Below are 21,209 nucleotides of genomic sequence, written 5' to 3' on the forward strand. Positions count from 1 at the left end.
TATATGTAAGATAATCATGACAAGTTCGGTTGCAGTAATTATATATATAGCTAAATTTCCACACTTAATTACCTTAATTTCATTCATTTTTAACTTGTTATAATACTTTCTTAGGTAAGTTTGAAAGATAAACAACATTAATAATCAACTACGAGCTCATTGATCCCACTATGCACCGAAGAATAGTCACCTGCAGCTGGAGACAAGTTACATAACTTCCTACTTCTTCCAGCAATTCATCGTCAACCATCTCATTCCCTCCTGGTAAAAGCCTTCCTAGCGACACTAGCTTCCGGCTAATCATCTCTGCCTCTTCGTCTTTCTCTGTATTTTCCTTGATAGCTAAAGTTCTTGGTCGGAAATGCGGTCTCACCCTCCTAGGCCTACTAGAGGAGCAGTACTTCTTCATCTTATTATAACTTGCACTGCAGCTAGGGTTTTGCAGAAAACTCAAAGCAGGCCTCGAAACACGAGGATGAGGTAGCAGAAACAAGCTCTTACCATTGAGACAGCTTTTTTGGAGCTTCTGTTTCAAAGCGCGCATCCAGGCAAACTCGCCATCTGTTGATGCAGACAGCACCATTGCCATGTTCACTTGGTACTCAACAATTTTCTGCAACTCATGAACATCAGAGTTAGAGCACTCCTCGTTTTCTTTGTTGCTCTTCAGAGCTGGCAATAAGTAACTGACATATCTTCTTGCAAACACAGAAGAATGCACCCATCTGTTGGCTTGCAGAGCGTAAACCCGTTTCTGTTGTTTACCCATTTGCCTCATCATCACCATGGCAAGAGAAGAAGAGAAATGAATGAGAGGATGAGAAAAGCAATGGGTGGTATTATATTGGTGAACCAGAAGAAACCTCTGGACTGGTTTTATAGGTGGTCAGGCCAAGAGTCGATAATGATGTCAGTTATAACAAATAACTGATAATAGCTGAGTAGAAGGGCAGAAGGCTACAGTTTAACACAGATTTGGTTGCAAAATCTTGGGTGGTCAATTCGAACAAGCTAGGAAAAGCACATGGATGCACATGCTTAAATTTCTTGCTTTTACACCTACTCGATCAAAAGAAAGGACAGTTTCCCATGTGCACTTGGAAACAAAGACATGGAAACCCCACTCTATAAGTGCTCTCACATGACTCCACTGGTACTCTTTTTCCCCTGCTTGCTCTTTCAAGGGTCTCTCTTACTCTGCTTTCTTTCCCTCATTTCAAATCAAACACTGCTCACTCCTAGTGCCACTAATTCACTCCTCATTTTCAACTCCTGTGGAAGCCTACTACCTCCCCATTTCGCCTACTTATTATGGCAAAATTAAGAGTAGAGAGTCTTGCAAGTACTCTTGCTGTGTAATATGATTTGCACAGTCTGCTTACATGGAGCTACCAGCCTAATTGTTCATAGCAATGAACTTTCAGCACCGTGTATAATTGAAACAAAAGAATCTTGATGCCAACGTTTGGAGACCAAAGTCCAAGTGACCTTTAAAGACGATTACAGTACAGAGAAATAAGCTAGATACACATGAAAGATCTACGGGTGGTTTACTCAATTAAAGCCACGTATATTCATGATCGATTACGGTTGAGGGAAGCATGCATGTCATAGCTAGAGAAAAGCATGTCATATTGATCGAGCTAATGAGTCGATCGATCTTATACATGAAGTGGACCAATGCTGGGTATAGTGACAATTCTAGTCTGACAGAGAGAAAAATAAAAAACCTGTCGACTTCTGCAGCAGTTGCTCAACCGTACACCAGCTTGAACACTAGAGTGATCGATGGGAGGAAATACGTAGTACAAACCACTACCATTCGATCGATATCAATGATTGTGAGGACAAGCATGCATGATCCAGAAGGACTGCTTGTTATCTGCATGCATGTAAGGCATGTGCATTGTCTACACTCTACAGTGTTCACTGGCAACAAATGTAGCAGTAGCAGCTGGGAGTCTGGGACGTCGACTGCTACAGCTTTCACTGGGGAATACTATTCGATCATCCAATATTCTCATTCACGAGAGGGCTCACAAGTCACAACCATGACTCGCGGATATCATGCAAACCAAGTTATTTTTGTTAGTTTCTTCTTGTGGTGCCCTGGACTTTAGGCTTTTTGCTACGAGTATTTATCACTGAGTACTAGTGGTCCAAATCACGTGTTGAAGTTTGAATCTTTCGCTAGAAACGGGGTCCTTATTTCTTAATGGAAAATACTTGGATCCAGACTAGTATGTACGAGTGCGTCCGGACTCTCTCTACTTTACATACTTTTATCAATGTAAATCATAATCTTAACCGTTTAAAAGTTGAATTAACCAATAAATATAACATCTGCGAAAAATCAATGTAAACAAAATTGTTTGCTCAGCCGAATGTATCAAACAAATGGTCGGCTGATCATGAGACTGTTAACTTTCACCATAACTGTCCATTTGTTTAATGCAATCGACTGAGTAAACGATTTTTGTTTACATTAATTTTTCGTATGAGTGATCTTTATTAGTTAATTCAATTTTTGAACGGTTAAGATTATGATTTACATTGGTAAAAGCATGTAAATAAAAGAGAGTCCGGACACACTCGTATATACTATTCCGGACGCAAGTATTTTCCTCCTTGATTAAGTTTTTTTTTGCTTTCTTATAGCTCAGTAAATATTTACTTCACAAAACAATGCCACTTCTTGATCAATTTCCTTTTATTTAATTTTTTCCTTTTAATATCAAAACAGGGTGCCAATATGTTAAATTCGAGAGGAGACATATTACACGATACCAATAACCGTCAATAATGACACGACAAGTCCACAGTACATAGAGCTATTGCTAAATGCCAAGAGACCTATCAACTAAAACTCAAACATAATAATGATAGAGGAAATTTTTCAAATGGTGCCCCAAGTTAAGTCCATTCATCATTTTGACATCTGAATTTTGAAAACTATGATAATAGTACCTCAACATTTAAACCTAATCTAATATTAGTTCCCTCGATGATTGACACCATTAAGTTGGACTTTATCCATGGGTAAAATTGTTTTTTCATGTTTTCCCTCCCTAAATCTTTTCCCTCCACAAACATTTCCCTCTAAAATAATGTCTATTTTCCGATCAGTATCAGAATTTGTGTTGAGCCATGTGTTGGCTGCATACAAAAATTAGAGATATCTAGAAATTATAATACACCATTGGCCTTTAATATCCATCATTAAAAGTAGGTTTTGCAACCCAATGGTGAGAGAAAGAATCAACTATGTTGCACAGACACGGACACTGACACGGTGACACGACACGGTGACATAGTATAACTCAAAAACCGAGTTTCCAACACGTGTCGCCGTGTCCATGTCCGTGTCCATGCAACATAGTTCATGAACTTCTGTACTTGATACAAAATGCATTTTAATCAATATCTATTATTTCTCTCACCGGTGGGTTGCAAACCCTACTTTTAATGATGGATATTAATGGACAATGGTGTATTCTAATTTATAGATCTCTCTAATTTTTGTATGCAGCCAACACATGGCTCACCATAAATTCTGATACTAATCAGTAAATGGACATTATTCTAGAGGGAAATGTTTGTGGAGGGAAAATATTTGGGGAGGAAAAACATGAAAAAACAATTTTACCCATGGATAAAGTCCAACATAACGGTGTCAATCACGGAGGGAACTAATGTTAGATTGAGTTTAAATGTTGAATTTCTAGATCTCTCTAATTTTTGTATGCAGCAAACACATGGCTCACCACAAATTCTGATACTAATCGGAAAATTGACATTATTATGGAGGGAAATGTTTGTGGAGGGCAAAGATTTGGGAAAGGAAAACATGAAAAAACAATTTTACCCATGGATAAAGTCCAACTTAACGGTGTCAATCACGGAAGGAACTAATGTTAGATTGAGTTTAAATGTTGAGGTACCATTATCATAGTTTTCAAAATTGAGATGTCAAAATGATGAATGGGCTTAACTTGGGACACCATTTGAAAAATTTCCTCATAATGATAACACTTCAAAACTATAATTAATAAAAGAGAAAAAATGACACTACCATGAAGAGATCTTGAGCTAGGTCAAGCTCCTTTCCTGATTATTTTAAACGCCTCGAGCATGCCACAAACCGGTAGACTTGAACCTTGTTTCTATATGTAGCAAGAGTACGAAAAATTGAGCGTTTCTTATCACAACCCTTTTAGGCTGCCTTCCTAGAGGCAGAAGTAGAACTGTAAGCCAAAGCAGAAACGTACCATAACAGCATCATTGAGACAATAGAGCTTCCCCAAATTCAAGGATCGTATCCTAAAGTTTCAAGTAACGTTACCTCCTACCAATCCAACACCAATGCTAGTCACCTTGGCCTTGTTCCGACTACGTTTAGGACGTCCACCTAGCTTCTTTTTCTTTGCCGGTGACACAAAAATGCCACTCATCTCAAAAGCAAGAGCAAGAGACCACTCAAAGTCCCATGAGATTTTGGCACCTAGACTACTTTGACCTATTGGCCGGTTAGATTTGGGCACATGACATATATTTTGACAATTTAAAACCCTACTGATTGTAGTAAGAATAAGAATGATATCGTTCTAACCAGAGAATGAGAGTGTTATCTTCTAAAGAGAAACAAATACATTTTACATTCTACAATTTACAAACGATAAGGGGGTTTGAGAGTTGGTTTTCTAATTTAATTCTATTCCTAATAATTTTATCCTAAGATATACATGTGATCGATCAAATTAGAATCAAGGTGGATGAGATGGATGGATAAGATGTAACGAATAAGTTAACAACTATTAACATATGAGAGATGTCAAATTAATCTATCAGAGAACATAAATCTAAATATGCAAATGAATGAGATCGATTAGGATACTAGAGTTAAAACCACCCACTCTAGGCCTCTCACTTTCCCTAACCTAACACTAAAGACTCAAGGATCCTGTAACTATTCTATTGAACATTTGAACATGTAACATTATAAAGAATGATCAGTTCCCTAACTAACTACAAGTCAATGTATTAAGATTCTTGAAAAGTCTATCGATCTAAACTATGCATACTAGAAGTTAATTAACCAACAGAAGTAGCACACAAAACTCTTTGTTAAACCTAGCTCAGTTGTCTCTAGAAATCCTTTCTTTATGAGGGAGACTCGACCAGTGGCGGAACTTCGAACAAAATTTCGGAGGGGTCAAAATTTCTGGAGGTGCTAATATATACCAAATTCTTGAATTAAATAAATAATTATATGCAATTAAAATATAATTGAAGGGCAAATTTGAAATTGCCATACCACAACCCTCTCTCGCCTCAACTGAGTTCCGTCACTAGGCTGGCCTGCTTTGCGCCGTTCAAATCCTATCTCGAATAATTGAAACCTTCTTAGTCGTCTCTTAAACAAAATCAGGACCCAACAACTCGTTATCACCAACCTCCGCCCAACAAACAGCAGATCTACACAGCCTACCATAGAGTGCCTCATATGGTGCCATGCCGATGCTAGAGTGATAACTGTTGTTGTAGGCAAACTCAATCAATTAGAGGTGATATCCTCCCAACTTCCTTTGAAGTCCATGACACAAGCCCTTAGCATATCTTCTAACACCTTATTCACTTGCTCAATCTGCCTATCGGTCTAAGAGTCGAATGTTGTACTCATGTCTAAGGTAGTCCTTATGGCCTTTTGAAATCCATCCAAAAACTTTGAAGTAAATCGAGGGTCTCGATTAGAAACAATCAATGTAGGCACTCCATGAAGTCTCACCATCTCTTTCACATACAACTTGCACAAGGCACCCACTGTATACGTCATCGATATAGGAAGGAAATGTGCCGACTTTGTCAATCGGTCAACAATCACCCATATAGCATCGTGCCCAAGCTTGGACTTAGGCAGTCCAGTCACAAAGTCCATAGAGATCTGCTCCCACTTTCAAGTAGGAATATGTAATGGCTTCAACATACCTCTAGGTCTCTGATGCTCCACCTTCACCTGCTGACAAGTGAGGCACTTGGACACATACTCTGCTATATGTTTCTTCATCCCATTCCACCAAAACTGTCTACGTAGATCTTTATACATCTTGGTGCTCCTTGGGTGCACCGTAAAACGAGATCAATGTGCCTCCCAAAAGATCTCCCCCTTGAGATCAACACAATCTGGAACACACAATCTCAATCCAAACCTCAACCCACCATCTAATCCAACCGACCACTCAGAAGGATAATCATCCATTAAGTCCACCACTAACTCTGCCAGCTTTGCATGTGAAAACTCGTCATGTGCTTGACCCTGAATGATCCTAGAAATCAAGGTAGGTTGAGCAGAGATGCTTCCAAGGAAGATCCCCTGCTCCCCGCCTGATGATAGAAGGTCAAACTCGGATGCAGTCTCCAACATGAGCCACTCTTGCACCAAGATAGAGGCAACTATACCCCTCGGCTTTTTGCTCAATGCATCCGCCACAACATTGGCTTTCCTGGGGTGATACTCCAATGTGAAGTCATAGTCCTTAAGAAGCTCCATCAACCTCCTCTGCCTTCTCACACTCCTCAGTCCACACAAACTTGGCATTCTTCTTCGTCAACTTTGTCAAGGGAGAGGCAATACTAGAATATCCCTTAATAAATCTCCGGTAGTATCTTGCCAACCCAAGGAAACTACGAATCTTTATAGGAGTAGTGGAACGACTCCAACTCAACACTGCCTCCACCTTAGAGGGATCCACCGAAAATCTCATCCTTCGATACACATGACCAAGGAACTTCACCTCTTCCTTCCAAAACTCACAGTTCCCGAACTTAGCATACAACTTTACCTCCCTAAGAACCTGTAGTACTATCCGTAGATGCCTATCATGATCCTCCAATGTCTTAGAGTAAATCAAAATATCATCCATAAATACTACCACGAATACATCCAGATACGGACTGAAGATACGATTCATCTAATCCATAAAAACAACAGGCGCATTGGTTAGACCAAATGGCATGACAACAAACTCATAATGCCCATATCTAGTCCTAAAAGCGGTCTTCGGAATAACCTCCTCCTTCACCCTCAATTGGTGATAACTGGACCTCAAGTCAATCTTAGAGAACACCATAGCACCTCTAACCTGATTGAACAAATCATCAATCCTAGGCAAGGGATACCTATTCTTGATAGTTACCTTAAATTTCACAAGCACTCTTAACCAACTACAACTAGAAACCTTGCATTGGTCTAATGCAATGAAAGGCACATAAACAATCATCGTAATCAATGCATATGAATTAAATCAGAAAATTACGTTAAAACAATCAATTGAAAGTATAGTAATTCTTGCGCATAGCTTAGTTCAGGTGATTACATTGAGATCAAACAAATATGAAAATAGTGATCCCTGCATGAAACTTAGTTCAGGAGATCACAAGCAATAGAAAGGTAATCAAACTAGAATCACAGTAATTCAATACGAAACACACCATTAACAAATGATCATTAGCAATACCAATTGCCCAACCACAAATCTCAACAATCCTAGTCCCCTAAACCAGAGTAACAAGGTTAATCCCCAACGTTAAAATAAATAGGCATATGCTTCTAGAAGAGTTATGAAAACCCTCCCGTGACATGGAGAATATACCCTTAGACCTTGGCACAAAATTCCACCACCGTCTGAACCCTACCCATAAGAGAACACAATTATCCCCTATTCCAATGCTAGTACAATTGACCACATAAGTAGGTCTACATGTCATTGATCCACAGATCGGTGAACAATTTGTACTACCCGTCAATGTCACCATCCTAAGCCTTGTAATCTCCCAAATTAACCTCACTAGATGAGTCGGGATCACTGCCTTGATAATAGGTAGAGGAGGTTGTTCTTTCTCCCATTCCTAAAATAGAAATTTTTCAACGGAAAATCATCCTCCGATTTCCCGAATTAACCCCCCAAGAGGACCATCACTTGTGAAGGAAAACAACACTGAGTTAACACTTGCATAAGACTTAAACACAAGTTTAAGTCACTAACAAAAGACATATTAACCATGTTCAAAACAACACAGACTTCCACAATAAAAATTTGTGAAGTCAAACAATAGTAATTCAATCTAGAGGTTCTTATTCCTCAAAGACTAAAACTCAAAACATCATACTCAAATCTCTCGCACTTCACCTACTGAGGCAACCTATGCCCTAGCGACCTAACGCTCAAGACAACACCTTACTCTCGCATACCCAATGACATATCAATACCGAAGAGTATATGATGGTGATCCGCTGCAGTCGGGCCATCACTCCGAAGTACTGATTATCATCAAATATGCAAACCAGGCTCTGATACCAAACTGTCACACCTCAATTATTGAAGAATAATTTTCAAAAAATTGGGCATGATTCACCTCAAAATAAAATAATGCAAAAACCTGTTCAACAAACTTCAAATAAACTAAACTCAATTGCGAAAATGTAAATGTCAACACAACTCAACACTGAGTTAAATATTACATTTCCTTGTTTACATCAACTTGAAAGTCAAAAAATGAAAACATTCACATGAGTTTAATATTGTTTACCAAATATAATAATATAAAGTGTATAGCAACTAAAACCCTGCCACTATGCCTCTGCCTCAACCTTGCTGATCATCATCTGCAGGTCTAACCTCTACACCATGAATTGGTGCACCGGGTTGTAAAATAACAAATCCAGTAAGCTAAAAGGCCCGTATGAGTAATTCCCAAAGAAAAATAACTCAACATTTCCAACATCCAAATAAAACACATGAGCAATTAAGAACAATAATTAATTCCACAAATCCAACACTTTTACAAATAACATGTACCCATGAACACACACATGTACCCATGAGTTCCAGATATTAATAATTACCTCCCATGACCTACAACAATAATTCATGTACCCTTGGGTCCCAGATACTTTAAGGTACCTTCCATGACCTACATCGACAGACGGACTAGAGGTCTATTCCTAACCGTAACCAATAATCCGACCAAAGGCTTGGAACCCAGTTTGACTGTCCAATATCAAATCACAAAATAATAATAACATTATAACCGTAACCATTGGAACCCGGTTTGACTATCTAAACAACAAATCACAATAGAGTAGTAGCATCATAACAGTAACCAATCACCCGATTAAAAACTTAGAACCCAGTTTGACTATCTAAACAACAAATCACAATAGAATTATATCATCATCAACAACACAATGAACACATCATAATTATATACCCTTTCACATAGATATATTTATGAACACACATAGATTTTCTCATATGAATAATCTACCAAGAACCAATAATATTATGATCACATGATCGTTAAAAATAATCATATAAATAGGAAAACTTGTTTTATCTTACTTATAAGCCGTTAGCGATCAAGCTCATATTTTAAAACAACAAAAGCATAATCTCTTAAATCAACAACATCATCAAAATGACCATAAATAATTTGGTCCCAATGTGAAACTTAGTGAGATTTACTCATATAAATACTCCCGCTGCATCTTCACAAAAACACAAGGAACAAGCTCACTAACAACTCCATAAGCTACCTAATTAACACAACTAATAACCTTAGTAACAATTCAAACTAAAAAGTAACACTTGCCCTCTTAACCCAAAAATTAATTCGAGGGTTTGCCCAAAGAAGGACAACCTTCCAAGGTCATCGAATTTAACTACCCAAAATTGCTGCTTCTAATACTCAAGCTTCCAAAGTTCACAACCTCCCAAAACACCTATGAATAACATAGAACCTAGCATGCAATCCTTACTTATAACCTAGAATTTCCACAACTCAACATGCTCACAATAACAAGTTAGCTAACCATAGAAACTAAAGCTACAAACACTGCCGGACACGTAGCCAAGCGCCACCATAAGTAGTGACGAGTGGGCCCAATGCGCACCCCATCAACTTCAAAATCTGAGCATACTCCCAACAACAAACTTGTAGATCACATCAAACGGAACACTTTTCATACCTGTGGCCAAAACCAATTCAGCCAGAAAGAGGCCGGAAACGTCGTCGGAAAGAAACAAGGTGCACTTCGAACTCTAAAGCTCCACGCTTCGAATTGGGCTTCAAGGCCGGTATCATCATGCTCAGAAGGACAAGAACTTCTAGAAATGGATAGCCTCAAATCTCGATGTCGTCAGAATCGAACAGAGCTTCACCGCCGGTGGAGGTAGTAACTTGCGGGTCTTACTGCATCATGCGCAGTACTCCATAGGGTGTGAGGCTGGTATGAATAGAAAGAGGAGAGTGAGAGCTTTCCAACGATACCAAGCATGCACAAATCCGTCGCCGCACGGCCGAGTTATGGCCGGAAGAAGTTTGGCGGCGAAAATAGAGACGAAAGAAGTCTGGATTTTTTTAGGGTTTTCCAAAAATAAAACCCCCAACTTTTCTATTTAGACACTTTCCAAAACGGAAACTAACTTCTTTTGACCGTAACTTTTTCGTACGACATCCGTTTTACGCATGTCACGTGTCTATGAACTCGTATCGCCAAACTCTTCAACTTTTATGAATGAAGTTTTTGAAAATAACTTACGGATAAGAAAGTTAACTTTTGGCCTCTTAAAAGTTGAAGCACCTTAATAAAATTGACTCCCGAAACTTCAACTTCGCACATACGAACTAAAAGGAATTTCCCACAATAATCCTTCATTAATTTCGAAAATAATACAAGAAAATTGATATGAGAATCTGGGGTATTATAATGAATAACTTTCTGTAGTCTGTAACATATAAATTGTTACATTTAACCAGACAACTTTACTAACATAGGAAGGTCAACTTACACAAATAAGGAAAACATGGCAGAGTAATAATGAGACAAAGGGGAAGTAGTCAGTGGTCTAAGCAGGAGAGACTGTACGTACTGTTTTCTGAAAAAGAAAAGCCAACGGAAATTCCCGTTCCATCCCCCGGTCTTTTATTTCATTCATATTTAAATAAGATTGAGGGTTGTAATGGTCATTTCTCACCTTTTGTCTTCCTTTCCCTATAGTATAAACCAAACCCACCTCTCTCCTACACTATTACGCTTAGAATCAGTCTCCCTCCCCAATCAAGCACGCATAATGACGACTTTAACTTGGGGTGAGGTTTTTGCCACCGTTGCAGCAAGCACATGTGCTGTCGTTGGAAGCTAGTTGGTTAAGACGATTCGGGCGAGGAATTTCCCGCCACCTTTGACTTCTCCGCCCGTGCACACTATGAGAGTCGCAGAGCCCGTGCGCTTCGAGATGGCACCCATGGTGATCATCACCAGGACCTCCACCCCGCCGACTGCCTCGCAGCTTGACGCCATTTAGATGGCGTGTAAAGCTCTCATGGACGCTGCGGAGGAGAGGGTTATCGCTACTACCGTTGCCCCCTAGGTCGAGACTACCACCGTCTGAGTAGTAGAGTTAGTTTTAGTGTCATGCAAGGCCTTTTTGGATACATAACTAGTTGGTAGATTTAGACTTTAGATGGTTTAAAGGAGTTTAACAATTAACCGGTAGTTTTGGGTATTTAGGGTATTGACGATAGATTTTGCAAGAAATGGTTGAACCTTGAGATATGGCAATCCTTGTTTCTTTATTATCTGGTCTTTTTTGGATGAATGTTGTTGTTTTTTTTTCTTCCCGTTTTGCTTCTTATTGTCCTGTTACTTGAGGAAATCTATATGTGAGAAATGAATTGACTGTTGCTTCTTTGGATGAATGTTGTTTCTATTCATTTTGTTTCTTATTGTCCTGTTACTTGTGGAAAGATATATGTGAAAAATGAATTGACTGCTGCTTTTTTAGATGAATGTTGTTTCTTTTCGTTTTGCTTCTTATTGTCCTGTTACTTATGGATATCTATATGTGAGAAACGAATTGACTGTGTTGGTTTAGCATAACTGATTTTGGGAGGGGTTTCTATAAGCCCTGTGCCATTGAAGTCTGGGATCAAGCTGTTGCTGTTGCTTATAGTCTTCAGGCTCTTAGTTTGGACCTATTAACTATAGTTAACTAAGAGAAAGTTGTTTGGGGTGTCTGGGCTATTTGGTCTTAGTTTCTAGTTTTGCTATGCGGCTAGGATACAAATTGACATGTGTAATGCTCAATGAGTTTTGTTGATATTTCAAAATACAAATTGTTGTCGTAACGGTTACACAAGCAATCAAATCTATTATTGCAATATTGCTTTAATTATTTTTATTATTTTTTTTTTATTTCATAAAATCTTAAGACGTTACATCATAATGTGCTTATTAACCGTTACCTGCTTTTCAATTTCATTCAATTCGAACATAATGTTTGACATATAAATGAGTCTCGTGAAATCCTACATAAACCATTTCCCCTATTTCAATAATAAAAAATAAAAAAACCCATTTCCCCAAAATACATGGTACACTATCACATTCCTCATTCACACTCCTTCCTATTGTCTTCTCTCTGAGTTTTCTCATTTCCACTTCTAGCATGCCAAAGGAAAGAACCAAGCAGTTCTAGGATCCAAGTATGTGAGTGTACGCTTGTGAGGATTAACGATTGTTGTACCCTAGAGGGTAGGGCACCATAAATAACCTGTTACACTGAGACATTGTCTCCAAGGGGCGAAATCAAGGACTAAAATATTAGGTATTGTGGAAATTTCGATAGTTCCAAAAAAGGAAATTTCGATCGAGATATCGGGAACATTTCGTTTGATTAAATTTTCGATAAATTACTAACTAGTTTCTCAGCATGATTGGTTTGGGATTTATATGTTTTCCGGCCATAAGCAAGGTTCGAATCCTTTGGACGTCTACTTTGTCTTTTTTACGAATTAAAACCAATTTCGGCCTATCGTAAATTATCGAAATTTCCTCTAAATTCACTATATATCTAAAGTTTCTTACGATATTATGTTGGTTTGTCTTGATAATTTCGTTACCCTAAAAAAATGAAATTTTTCTCGATATTTCGGGGAAATTATCGAATTTTAAAACATTGATCTACTCTTGATGTGCTCATGTTATCCAATATTATATGCCTTTTAATATTTGTATTTGTGTTTAATTCTCATATTTGTGTAGATTTACGTTATTTTAGTGTTCTTGTAGGTTTATGTCATAGAGAGAAGAAAATGAGCTAAAATGAGCAAATTACGATTGAAAGGCGACTACAATCCCAAGTGCCAGAATCTGCTTATGCAGAACGTCCAAATTCGCCGACTTATTGGGAATTACTCAGATTGAATCAGACTATGAGCCTTATATCATTGGAAAGCTACGGAAGTCTACTTTCTGTAGAAGTTTACGGATCTCGATTTTGATACTTCTAGACCGAGTTATGATCATTTGAATGAAGAAATGTCACATCAGAAAATCTGCTAGAACTCAAGTTCCATGGCACAAGACCGTCAACCCTAAAGCTTCAAGGACAATAATGCAGATGAGGATTCAAGGAGTACATGTATTCCTAGTTCTACAAGAGATATCTCAAGGTTTTCCCATTCCATATCAAGAAAGGAGTATGAATTCAAGTCTTACAAGGAAATATGAAGTCAAAGATGAGCAGGAAACTTCTCTATTTAAGGGAGCACGAATTTCACATTGAGGGAGGTCTCGGAAGCACATTGAAGACGCCTAAAGGAGCAGAGATCCATCCACCCTTCACCTTTCCATTTTTTTTATGTTTTCCTTAGTTTTGTTTTGTTAAACCTTTTCTAAGGTTAGGATGATTCCCTAACATGAATGTTTATGTCTTTGATGATTAATTAATAGATTTCTAGTTTCTTAATGCTGAATGGTTAATCACTGGTTGAATTTTATGCTTGATGTTTAAGTTTTTTGATTTATCACCTTAGGGCTTTGCATTTAGTAATTGAAAGATAAATTTGTAGCAGAGATGCAATATAGTTTATTTAGCTTCTTGTGATTGAGTATAGTGAATTACGTTATTGCTTGAGAAAGAATAATGGTTTGCTTGATTCCCTTATTTTCTAGTACGTAACGAGTCATGCATGTTAAATTTATACCTGAGAAGGATAGACTGCATAGTTAGGATATACGACCTTTACCCGAGAGGGAGAGCATCATACACTTAAGGAAAATTATGGTCTAGAGTACCTGAGAAAGACTTAGATACGAGAATTGTCATATAGAGAAACAAAAGAGTCTGTTAGTTGCATCAAACCATGAATATGGTTGTTAGTGGTTGATTCTGACGCCCTAGATTCATTCATCATTGTTTGTTTACTTATTTCTTGTTTGTTTGTTTCTTTAAATTGTTATCATGATCTTGTGTTTTAGTGTATTTAGTTTAGGTATTTCATAATTTAAATTGAACTAAGATCCTTGTGGGAACGACAACCCCTTTTCTTTCATTCACTATACTACATCCACCCTGTATACTTGCAGGAATTACATCAACTCTTAAGGGCAGTGATTACATGCCTCAACCTTAATCTCTTCTTGAAGAAATCATTTGGCAGAGGACTACGAATGTCAGGACCCACCCCGAATTTCACCTTGAAACCCGAAGTAAATCCTGCGGGAACCACCTCCAAGGAAAATTTACCGAAAATTCGGTATAACCTCCTTTGAAAATGGACAACCCTTCCTAAATAAAACACATGCAAACACTTCTAAAAGTTCCAACTCCAACCTTATAAACTCCTGGAGCCTTTGTGCTCCCCACAAATCACGACATCTCCCAATATAGATCACTAATCTAACAAAGATCCTATAACCAACAACCACATATTCAGAGCAACTTTACTTGACAGGAGAGGAACTAGAAATAAATAGAAATGAGCGGAAGCTATACTATTGACTGTGTCTCTTCTCCATGTACGCTCGGCCTCAACTATGCTAACCTGCAACTGAGTATTTTTAAAACGAAGAGCCCAGGGCAAAACATTTGAAACCGTTAGAGTGAGTGGACAAAATAAATTTAAAAAGAAATAAATCTTTATGCTTTCCCGATTTAACTTCTGTGGAAAATACAATTAACGGCATGCAACAAGCTCAAAAGCTTTTAAAAATTCACCGAATTTACCGAAACGTGACTAGCCGCGCTAGTCACCAACATTTTATAAAATTAGAGCCTCTTAGGCTAAAATAAAATATGTATGTATTACACTCATATCCCTTGTTGAATTTTCTTGAAACAACAAAGACAAATAGAAAATTCACATAAGGCTATGACGCTTGCGTCTAATGCTCACGTCACACCGTAATGGCATTTTACCTCATTATGGTGGAAAAGATAATGTGCTTAACCATTTACCTGCTTTTCAATTTCATATTCAATTTAAACATAATGTTTGACATATAATGTGCCTTGTGAAATCCTATATATACCCAAATACATGGTACACTATCACATTCCTCATTCATATTTCTTCCTATTGTCTTTTCTTTGAGTTTTCTCATTTTCCCTTCTAGCATGCCAAAGGAAAGAAGTGGGGCTGGGCACGGTCCCAGACCGGCCGTAATTTCACAGGGATCGGGACCGAGACCGACAAAGTAAGTCCGGGCCGGGCTTTAACATGCCGGAAACAGGGACCGGTCAAAACCCGGACCTTGCCTGAACGGGCCGGTTTCTCGGGCTTTCCGGACTTTGTGACTATCTGCTTCACTGCTATTTCAATATGCAATCTGCCATTCCAAGCAACATCTTGACAACAATTTCATCGAACAAATCTAAACACCATACCTGCAAATCTGAAACAACAACCCATCTGCTCCACCAAATCGCCGCCCATCTCAAGTATCCAGACTATCCGGATTGCTTCATCGAATCCGAATCGAACTCCACGATGAGCTCCAGAGGCTCAAAGGCCTTGCTATGGCTCCCGAGCTCTACCGACGAAGACTTGAAGGACGAGGATGCAGTCGATGGGAACGACGACCCCTGACGAGGTGGATGCTCTCGTCGACAACAACGTCCTCGAGCTTCTGATTCAGAGTTTGCTCTTGTTGAACGAGTCTGAGCTCGACGAGATGGTTGTTGTACAAGGCACGCTCGTGACGACCGAGATTTGGATCGAAGAGATTCGGTGAAGTCGGCGGTGACAGAGTTGGGCGGTGACAGAATTGGCGTGCCAGAAGAAGACGAAGAGATTAGATGGAGCAGTTGGGATTTATTATAATGTATTTGGGTTTGAATTGTGTGGACCAGTAGGATTACAAGCTATATATATGGGCTTAATGCTATGTATTTGGGTTTCACTGCTACCTTCGGGCTTTCGGGCCAGAAAAGTGTAAAAAAGTTAGGAACCGGGCCCGGCTTGACATATAATAGGACCGGTCCGAACATGACATTTCCAAAGAGAAAACTGGTGAAAAGCCTGGCCCGGCCCTAGAAAGAACCAAGCAGTTATAGGATCCAAGTACGCGAGTGTACACTTACGAGAATTAACAGTTGTTGTACCCTAAAGGATATGACACCACATAAACCTGTTACACCGAGACATTGTCTCCAAGGGGTGAAATCTACTCTTAAGAGCAGTGATTACAGGCTTCAAACTTAAACTCTTTTTAAAGAAATCATTGGTTAATTTCAATTTTTTATGTGTCATTGTGATTATGTACAATTACTAATAATATATTATTTGTGGAATTTTGTAGGAGACAAAATTTAGTGGCAATATAACATCCATCAACCAAATTTTCCAACAAGTTTCTTAAAGGCTTTCTATGCTTAACAACTAATCTGTACCGGGGGATTATGTCTGACCGCTTCTTTTCCATTGATCACCAAAAATAAATTAAGAGTTAACTATAATCAACGTTGACAAGATTTGAATCTGAGTATGAAGGTTTCGCACCAACACTTACAAACTTGACCACCTGTGGTGGTTATTTTAACCATGGTTGAAAAAGCGAGCCAAAATATGTGCCAATCTTCTTTACTTGTCTGAGGAGCTATTAGTATCGCGCCACGTGGTGGTGCTGGAATCATGGAAAGGATGAACACGTGTGTTAGAATGAAGTCCAACAGCCAAAACAGAAAGAACTGACAATTTTCACAACCCAGAAACTGTAACCATGTCTGTGGCCTCATCCCAACAGAGCTTTCTAGCAAACGCTCTTATTCCACAGACCCACAAACCCAAAACCAAGTTCTTTACTTCACCAAACACTATCTCATGCAAAAGAATCTCCTCATCAGATGATGATCATCAGAAAGGCCTTTCCAGGTAATTGCTTACTAGAAGTGTTTTTGGTTTATTAAACAGGACTTTTTTTTTTCAAGCTTGATTCTTGTTCTAGTTACTGTTTAGTTTGATGTGATTTTTTCGTTATGTGTTGATGAATTTTCCAGAAAGAATGAGAACCAATTTGCAAAGTTGGCAATGGTGACATTGGCAGCTGGTGTGTTGACTCTGGGCACTGTTGATGATGCTTCAGCTGCCAAGAGTGGCGGTAGAGTTGGTGGCCAGGCGTTCCGGTCTTCGGTTCCTCGGTCTTCCTCCCCTAGGATCAATAACAATTCCAGGTAATTAGATACCATACAAGTTTGTATATGGTTATTTCAGTGATTCAATTGGGCCAAATGGTTGTGATGATTAGAAGAGTATGCCTAGTATTGCTTTTAGAAGCTTATTAATTTTATGGCTTTATATGCAATCTCCATAGTTGAAATATCCAGTTTGTTTTCATAATTAGATGTTGATCCACTAACTGGTAGTCAATTCTGACAGTGATTCTTATGCTTTGTCCGAGCCATTAGGCATACTTGGTGGTCTACTAATTCTAATGAGCTATTCATAAGCTGTGAAATAGGTTCCTCTGCTACTAGAGATTCCAATGCTTTAGGCTATGTACTATGGCAACTGTGCTCTTATTGAAAATTTATCCCTGTATGAGAAGGGCTAAATTTGAATTGGATTCTACTGAATTTTTCTTGAATATTTGTTGAAATACTAAGGGCTTCCTTTTCTAGACTAAAAAGAATAAGAATATAGGTTTTGTTGTAGCAATCACCTTGGGTTTCAATAATTAGTACTATTAGAGTATAATCCTCAGTTGATCAACATTGTTGGATTGTAAGTTTCCCTGAGCAGTCGAGCTTTGATGTCCAGTCATTGTCTGGCATGATTTATAAACTATTATTCAAGCTCCAACTCCCATCCGCTGCATTTTCATAGTGCAAGATTATAGCTGGTGTATGGGACTTGTATGTTTCTCTGCTCACCATGAGGGATGTGTATGCACATATGTTATCTGGCAAGAATTATTCTCAAAATGCTAACCCATTCATTATCATCTAAAGCTTCAAGTGTTCAGTGGTACACAAGGAACGCTCTTAGATACAAACCCTTTCAGAAGTTGTGGAATAGTTTATATACCTATATTAAGGCTTATCTTGAGAGACTAGTACATGATTTTATTTCTCTTAAGAGCTGTAGCTTCCCATATATGACTGGAGTCCTAGGAACTGCATAAGATCTTAACCTCAGAGTTATGAATGTCTTTCAAAAGGACTGGCATCTACAATTTTGCACCTGTAATTAAAAGTCCGTGATTCATTAGTGTTTATCATTTGCCATTGATTCGACCCTGGACCTACCATATAAAACATTTTCAGTTTAGCACATATATCTTAGATACTACAGAAATGTCATGGAACTATTAGAAAGCAGTATTCAATCATCTAGCAGGAGTAAAGAAAGGGCATAAACTTTATAAACAGAAAAGATTAGCCAGAAGCTGTTGTTATTCTTTTTATTCCTAAATAACTGAGAAGCTAGTTAACAATGATGTCTTTTAAAAAAAAAAGTTAACAGACATGTACTCTGTGTAGATGATTAGTTATATTTATACCCTGAAGAAAATGTGCCGAATGATGGTGAGATTATTGCCTGGTGTCTACTATTGGTTACCAGATTGATTGCTGAAGCTAGTGCTGTAGAGTATTTACCATTGATATAATGGTCTATAGAGAAAAGAAGAGTTCCATTAATCAATAATTTTAGTTTCTTGAGTTTTGTTTCTTAATTGATCCATTAATTGGTGGTCAATTTGATATGGATTCTAATGCTTCTGACACATAGGGTACTTCCAATTTCTACTGAGCTAGATAGGTGTGAAACAAATTCTTGTGTCCAAGATTATACACCTAACTGTCACAAATGTAGTTGACTCGACTTAAATCAGTCCTACACCAGAAGGAGTTTCTCTTGAATATTTCACAGCTCTTAATTCATAGAAAAGAACTGTCTTTTCTGTGTCTTTTCTGTATACTTTCCCCAGTTCCGTTGCTACCGCAGGCTTTACGCAATTTGCCTTTGAAAGATTCCTTTTACAATACTAGTAAAGTACGAGTAGTGATCACCTTGAAGACTGATGGCTCCTTTTTCATGTCCAAAGAGAAATCAGGGTCTAATCTGCGACAATCACTTTGGTTTTCAGTTAATAATATTATCATCCTGAGATGCGAAACATGTTAGTTTGTTAAAGGTTCCCCTAAGAACTTGAGCTTTTGTAAAAAATCATTGTATGACATTTTGCCAAACCTTTTGGTAGACATTTTATCCCCATCTGCTGCATTAATATGCGTATTGATCCTAGGCAGTATCTAGCTTTTATATGTTGTCTAATCTGAACCAAGGATTTGAGTGCTTATATTGTCAGATTGCTTAGCCATTCTTTAAATATGAGTGTCAGAGAGTAGTTCAAAAAGTTACTAAGCACTTGGAGGGACCAAATTCTTTAATCTTATACAAACCCTCTAACAAGATGTGGAGTACTACTGTACTAGTATATAGCTTTACTTGGGACATATTGCTGATATGTTCCCATATACAACTTTGGTTCTAGTATAAGAACATAACCCGGAGGTTCTCTAGATATGATTGAAGAGGACTTGCATCTACAATTTTGAAATTGTCGTTACATTTCTTTGGTTAGTTATCAGACATTCATATTCTCACAGCATCAAACTTTCATATTCTCACAGCAATGGATGATATCAACGATCTTATGCTTTCTGAAAGTAATCAATATATTTTGACATGATTATTGGATAACTGACTTCCTTTTGTAATCTGTTGAATTATGTTTCTCTTGTAGGACCAATATATACATCAATCCTCCTGTTGCTCCGCCATTAGTAGGTGGTTATGGGTATGGTTATGGATCACCATTCTTTGGTGGCTGGGGTTGGTCACCATTTTCATTTTTCACCCCAGGTCCTAGTGTTGCCATTGGCATTGGTGGCGGCTTCCAACTGTTAGCTATTGCTGTGTTTCTTGGTGCCATTGCTGCCGTAGCAAGGAGATTCAACGCTTCAAGAGATGAAGAAGATGATGATTACTATTAATCGAGAACTTATGTTGTTAGCATACAAGGAACAGTATATATTGTACTTTTGTGGCTACGAGACATGCTGAGTAGCTATCCTGCTGGTAAATATAGTAGCATCATGTAATCTTGATTTTCCAGTTATTAATGTAACGTAATCATGTTTATACATCAAGTCATCTTGAAACTTTAGATTCTCTACAACTCAACTTAAAAGTCTCCAGAAGAAGTCAGACCAAAAAGAGACTTCCAAAATGATCTTCCATTAGTGTGTGCGCGTGCGTGTGAGGCGACCTCAGGGTTTAGACCTTCGTCTGGCTATGTGTGAGGGGCTTCTCTTGGCTTTGCAGGAATGGCTTCACTAAAATTGGTATGAAGGGCACTCAAAGCTCCCTTATAGATTGTATTGTGGGATTTGTGGGGAAGTGTACTATACATGGAAGGTTTCCACTTTTATCAGATATTTGTCATACATTTCATTATCATTCACCAGCTGCTTTGCTTTAGTCACTTTCTATGGTTAGGAAGAAGGGTGAGTAAGAGCACACCAGTTGGATTGAAATTGGTCCTGCAAATGAGATAGGAAGAAGCGTGCAAAATTTTAGGTGGCTGGTGTGCTGCACTTGCCTATTTGTATGCTCTAAATGAAGAGCGACTACTGAATGTTAGTTGATATGCATTGTCTGATTGCTTACCAATGTATATGACTTTGAAGTATTCAGTAGTTCAAACAATGATATAATCACACAGAAATTGGAAAGCCAAGTTCTTCAATCCACTTCAAAAGTCTTCCCATATATGACTTTGGTTTCTAGTAACTGATCTACCTTGTGCTCAAGGATAGGAAGAAGTTAAATGGGAATTTGCTATCCAAATGTAGATGTCCCAC

At 38.3% G+C, this 21,209-nt stretch overlaps 2 protein-coding genes across 2 annotated transcripts; one reads left to right on the plus strand and one right to left on the minus strand.

The window, feature by feature from the left end:
* On the minus strand, nucleotides 1-935 carry LOC101309239. The gene has a single exon (XM_004296410.1). It carries the CDS (start codon nucleotides 785-787, stop codon nucleotides 149-151), a length of 639 nt encoding a protein of 212 aa, XP_004296458.1. The 5' UTR covers nucleotides 788-935; the 3' UTR covers nucleotides 1-148.
* Nucleotides 936-16,974: 16,039 nt separating this feature from the next.
* Nucleotides 16,975-21,022, plus strand: LOC101309529. Its single transcript, XM_004296411.1, has 3 exons — nucleotides 16,975-17,214; nucleotides 17,340-17,513; nucleotides 20,090-21,022. Exons 1-3 carry the CDS (start codon nucleotides 17,063-17,065, stop codon nucleotides 20,337-20,339), a joined length of 576 nt encoding a protein of 191 aa, XP_004296459.1. The 5' UTR covers nucleotides 16,975-17,062; the 3' UTR covers nucleotides 20,340-21,022.
* Nucleotides 21,023-21,209: the final 187 nt, after the last annotated feature.

Source organism: Fragaria vesca, linkage group LG4 (genome assembly GCF_000184155.1).
Source record: "Fragaria vesca subsp. vesca linkage group LG4, FraVesHawaii_1.0, whole genome shotgun sequence".
Lineage (NCBI taxonomy): Eukaryota > Viridiplantae > Streptophyta > Magnoliopsida > Rosales > Rosaceae > Fragaria > Fragaria vesca.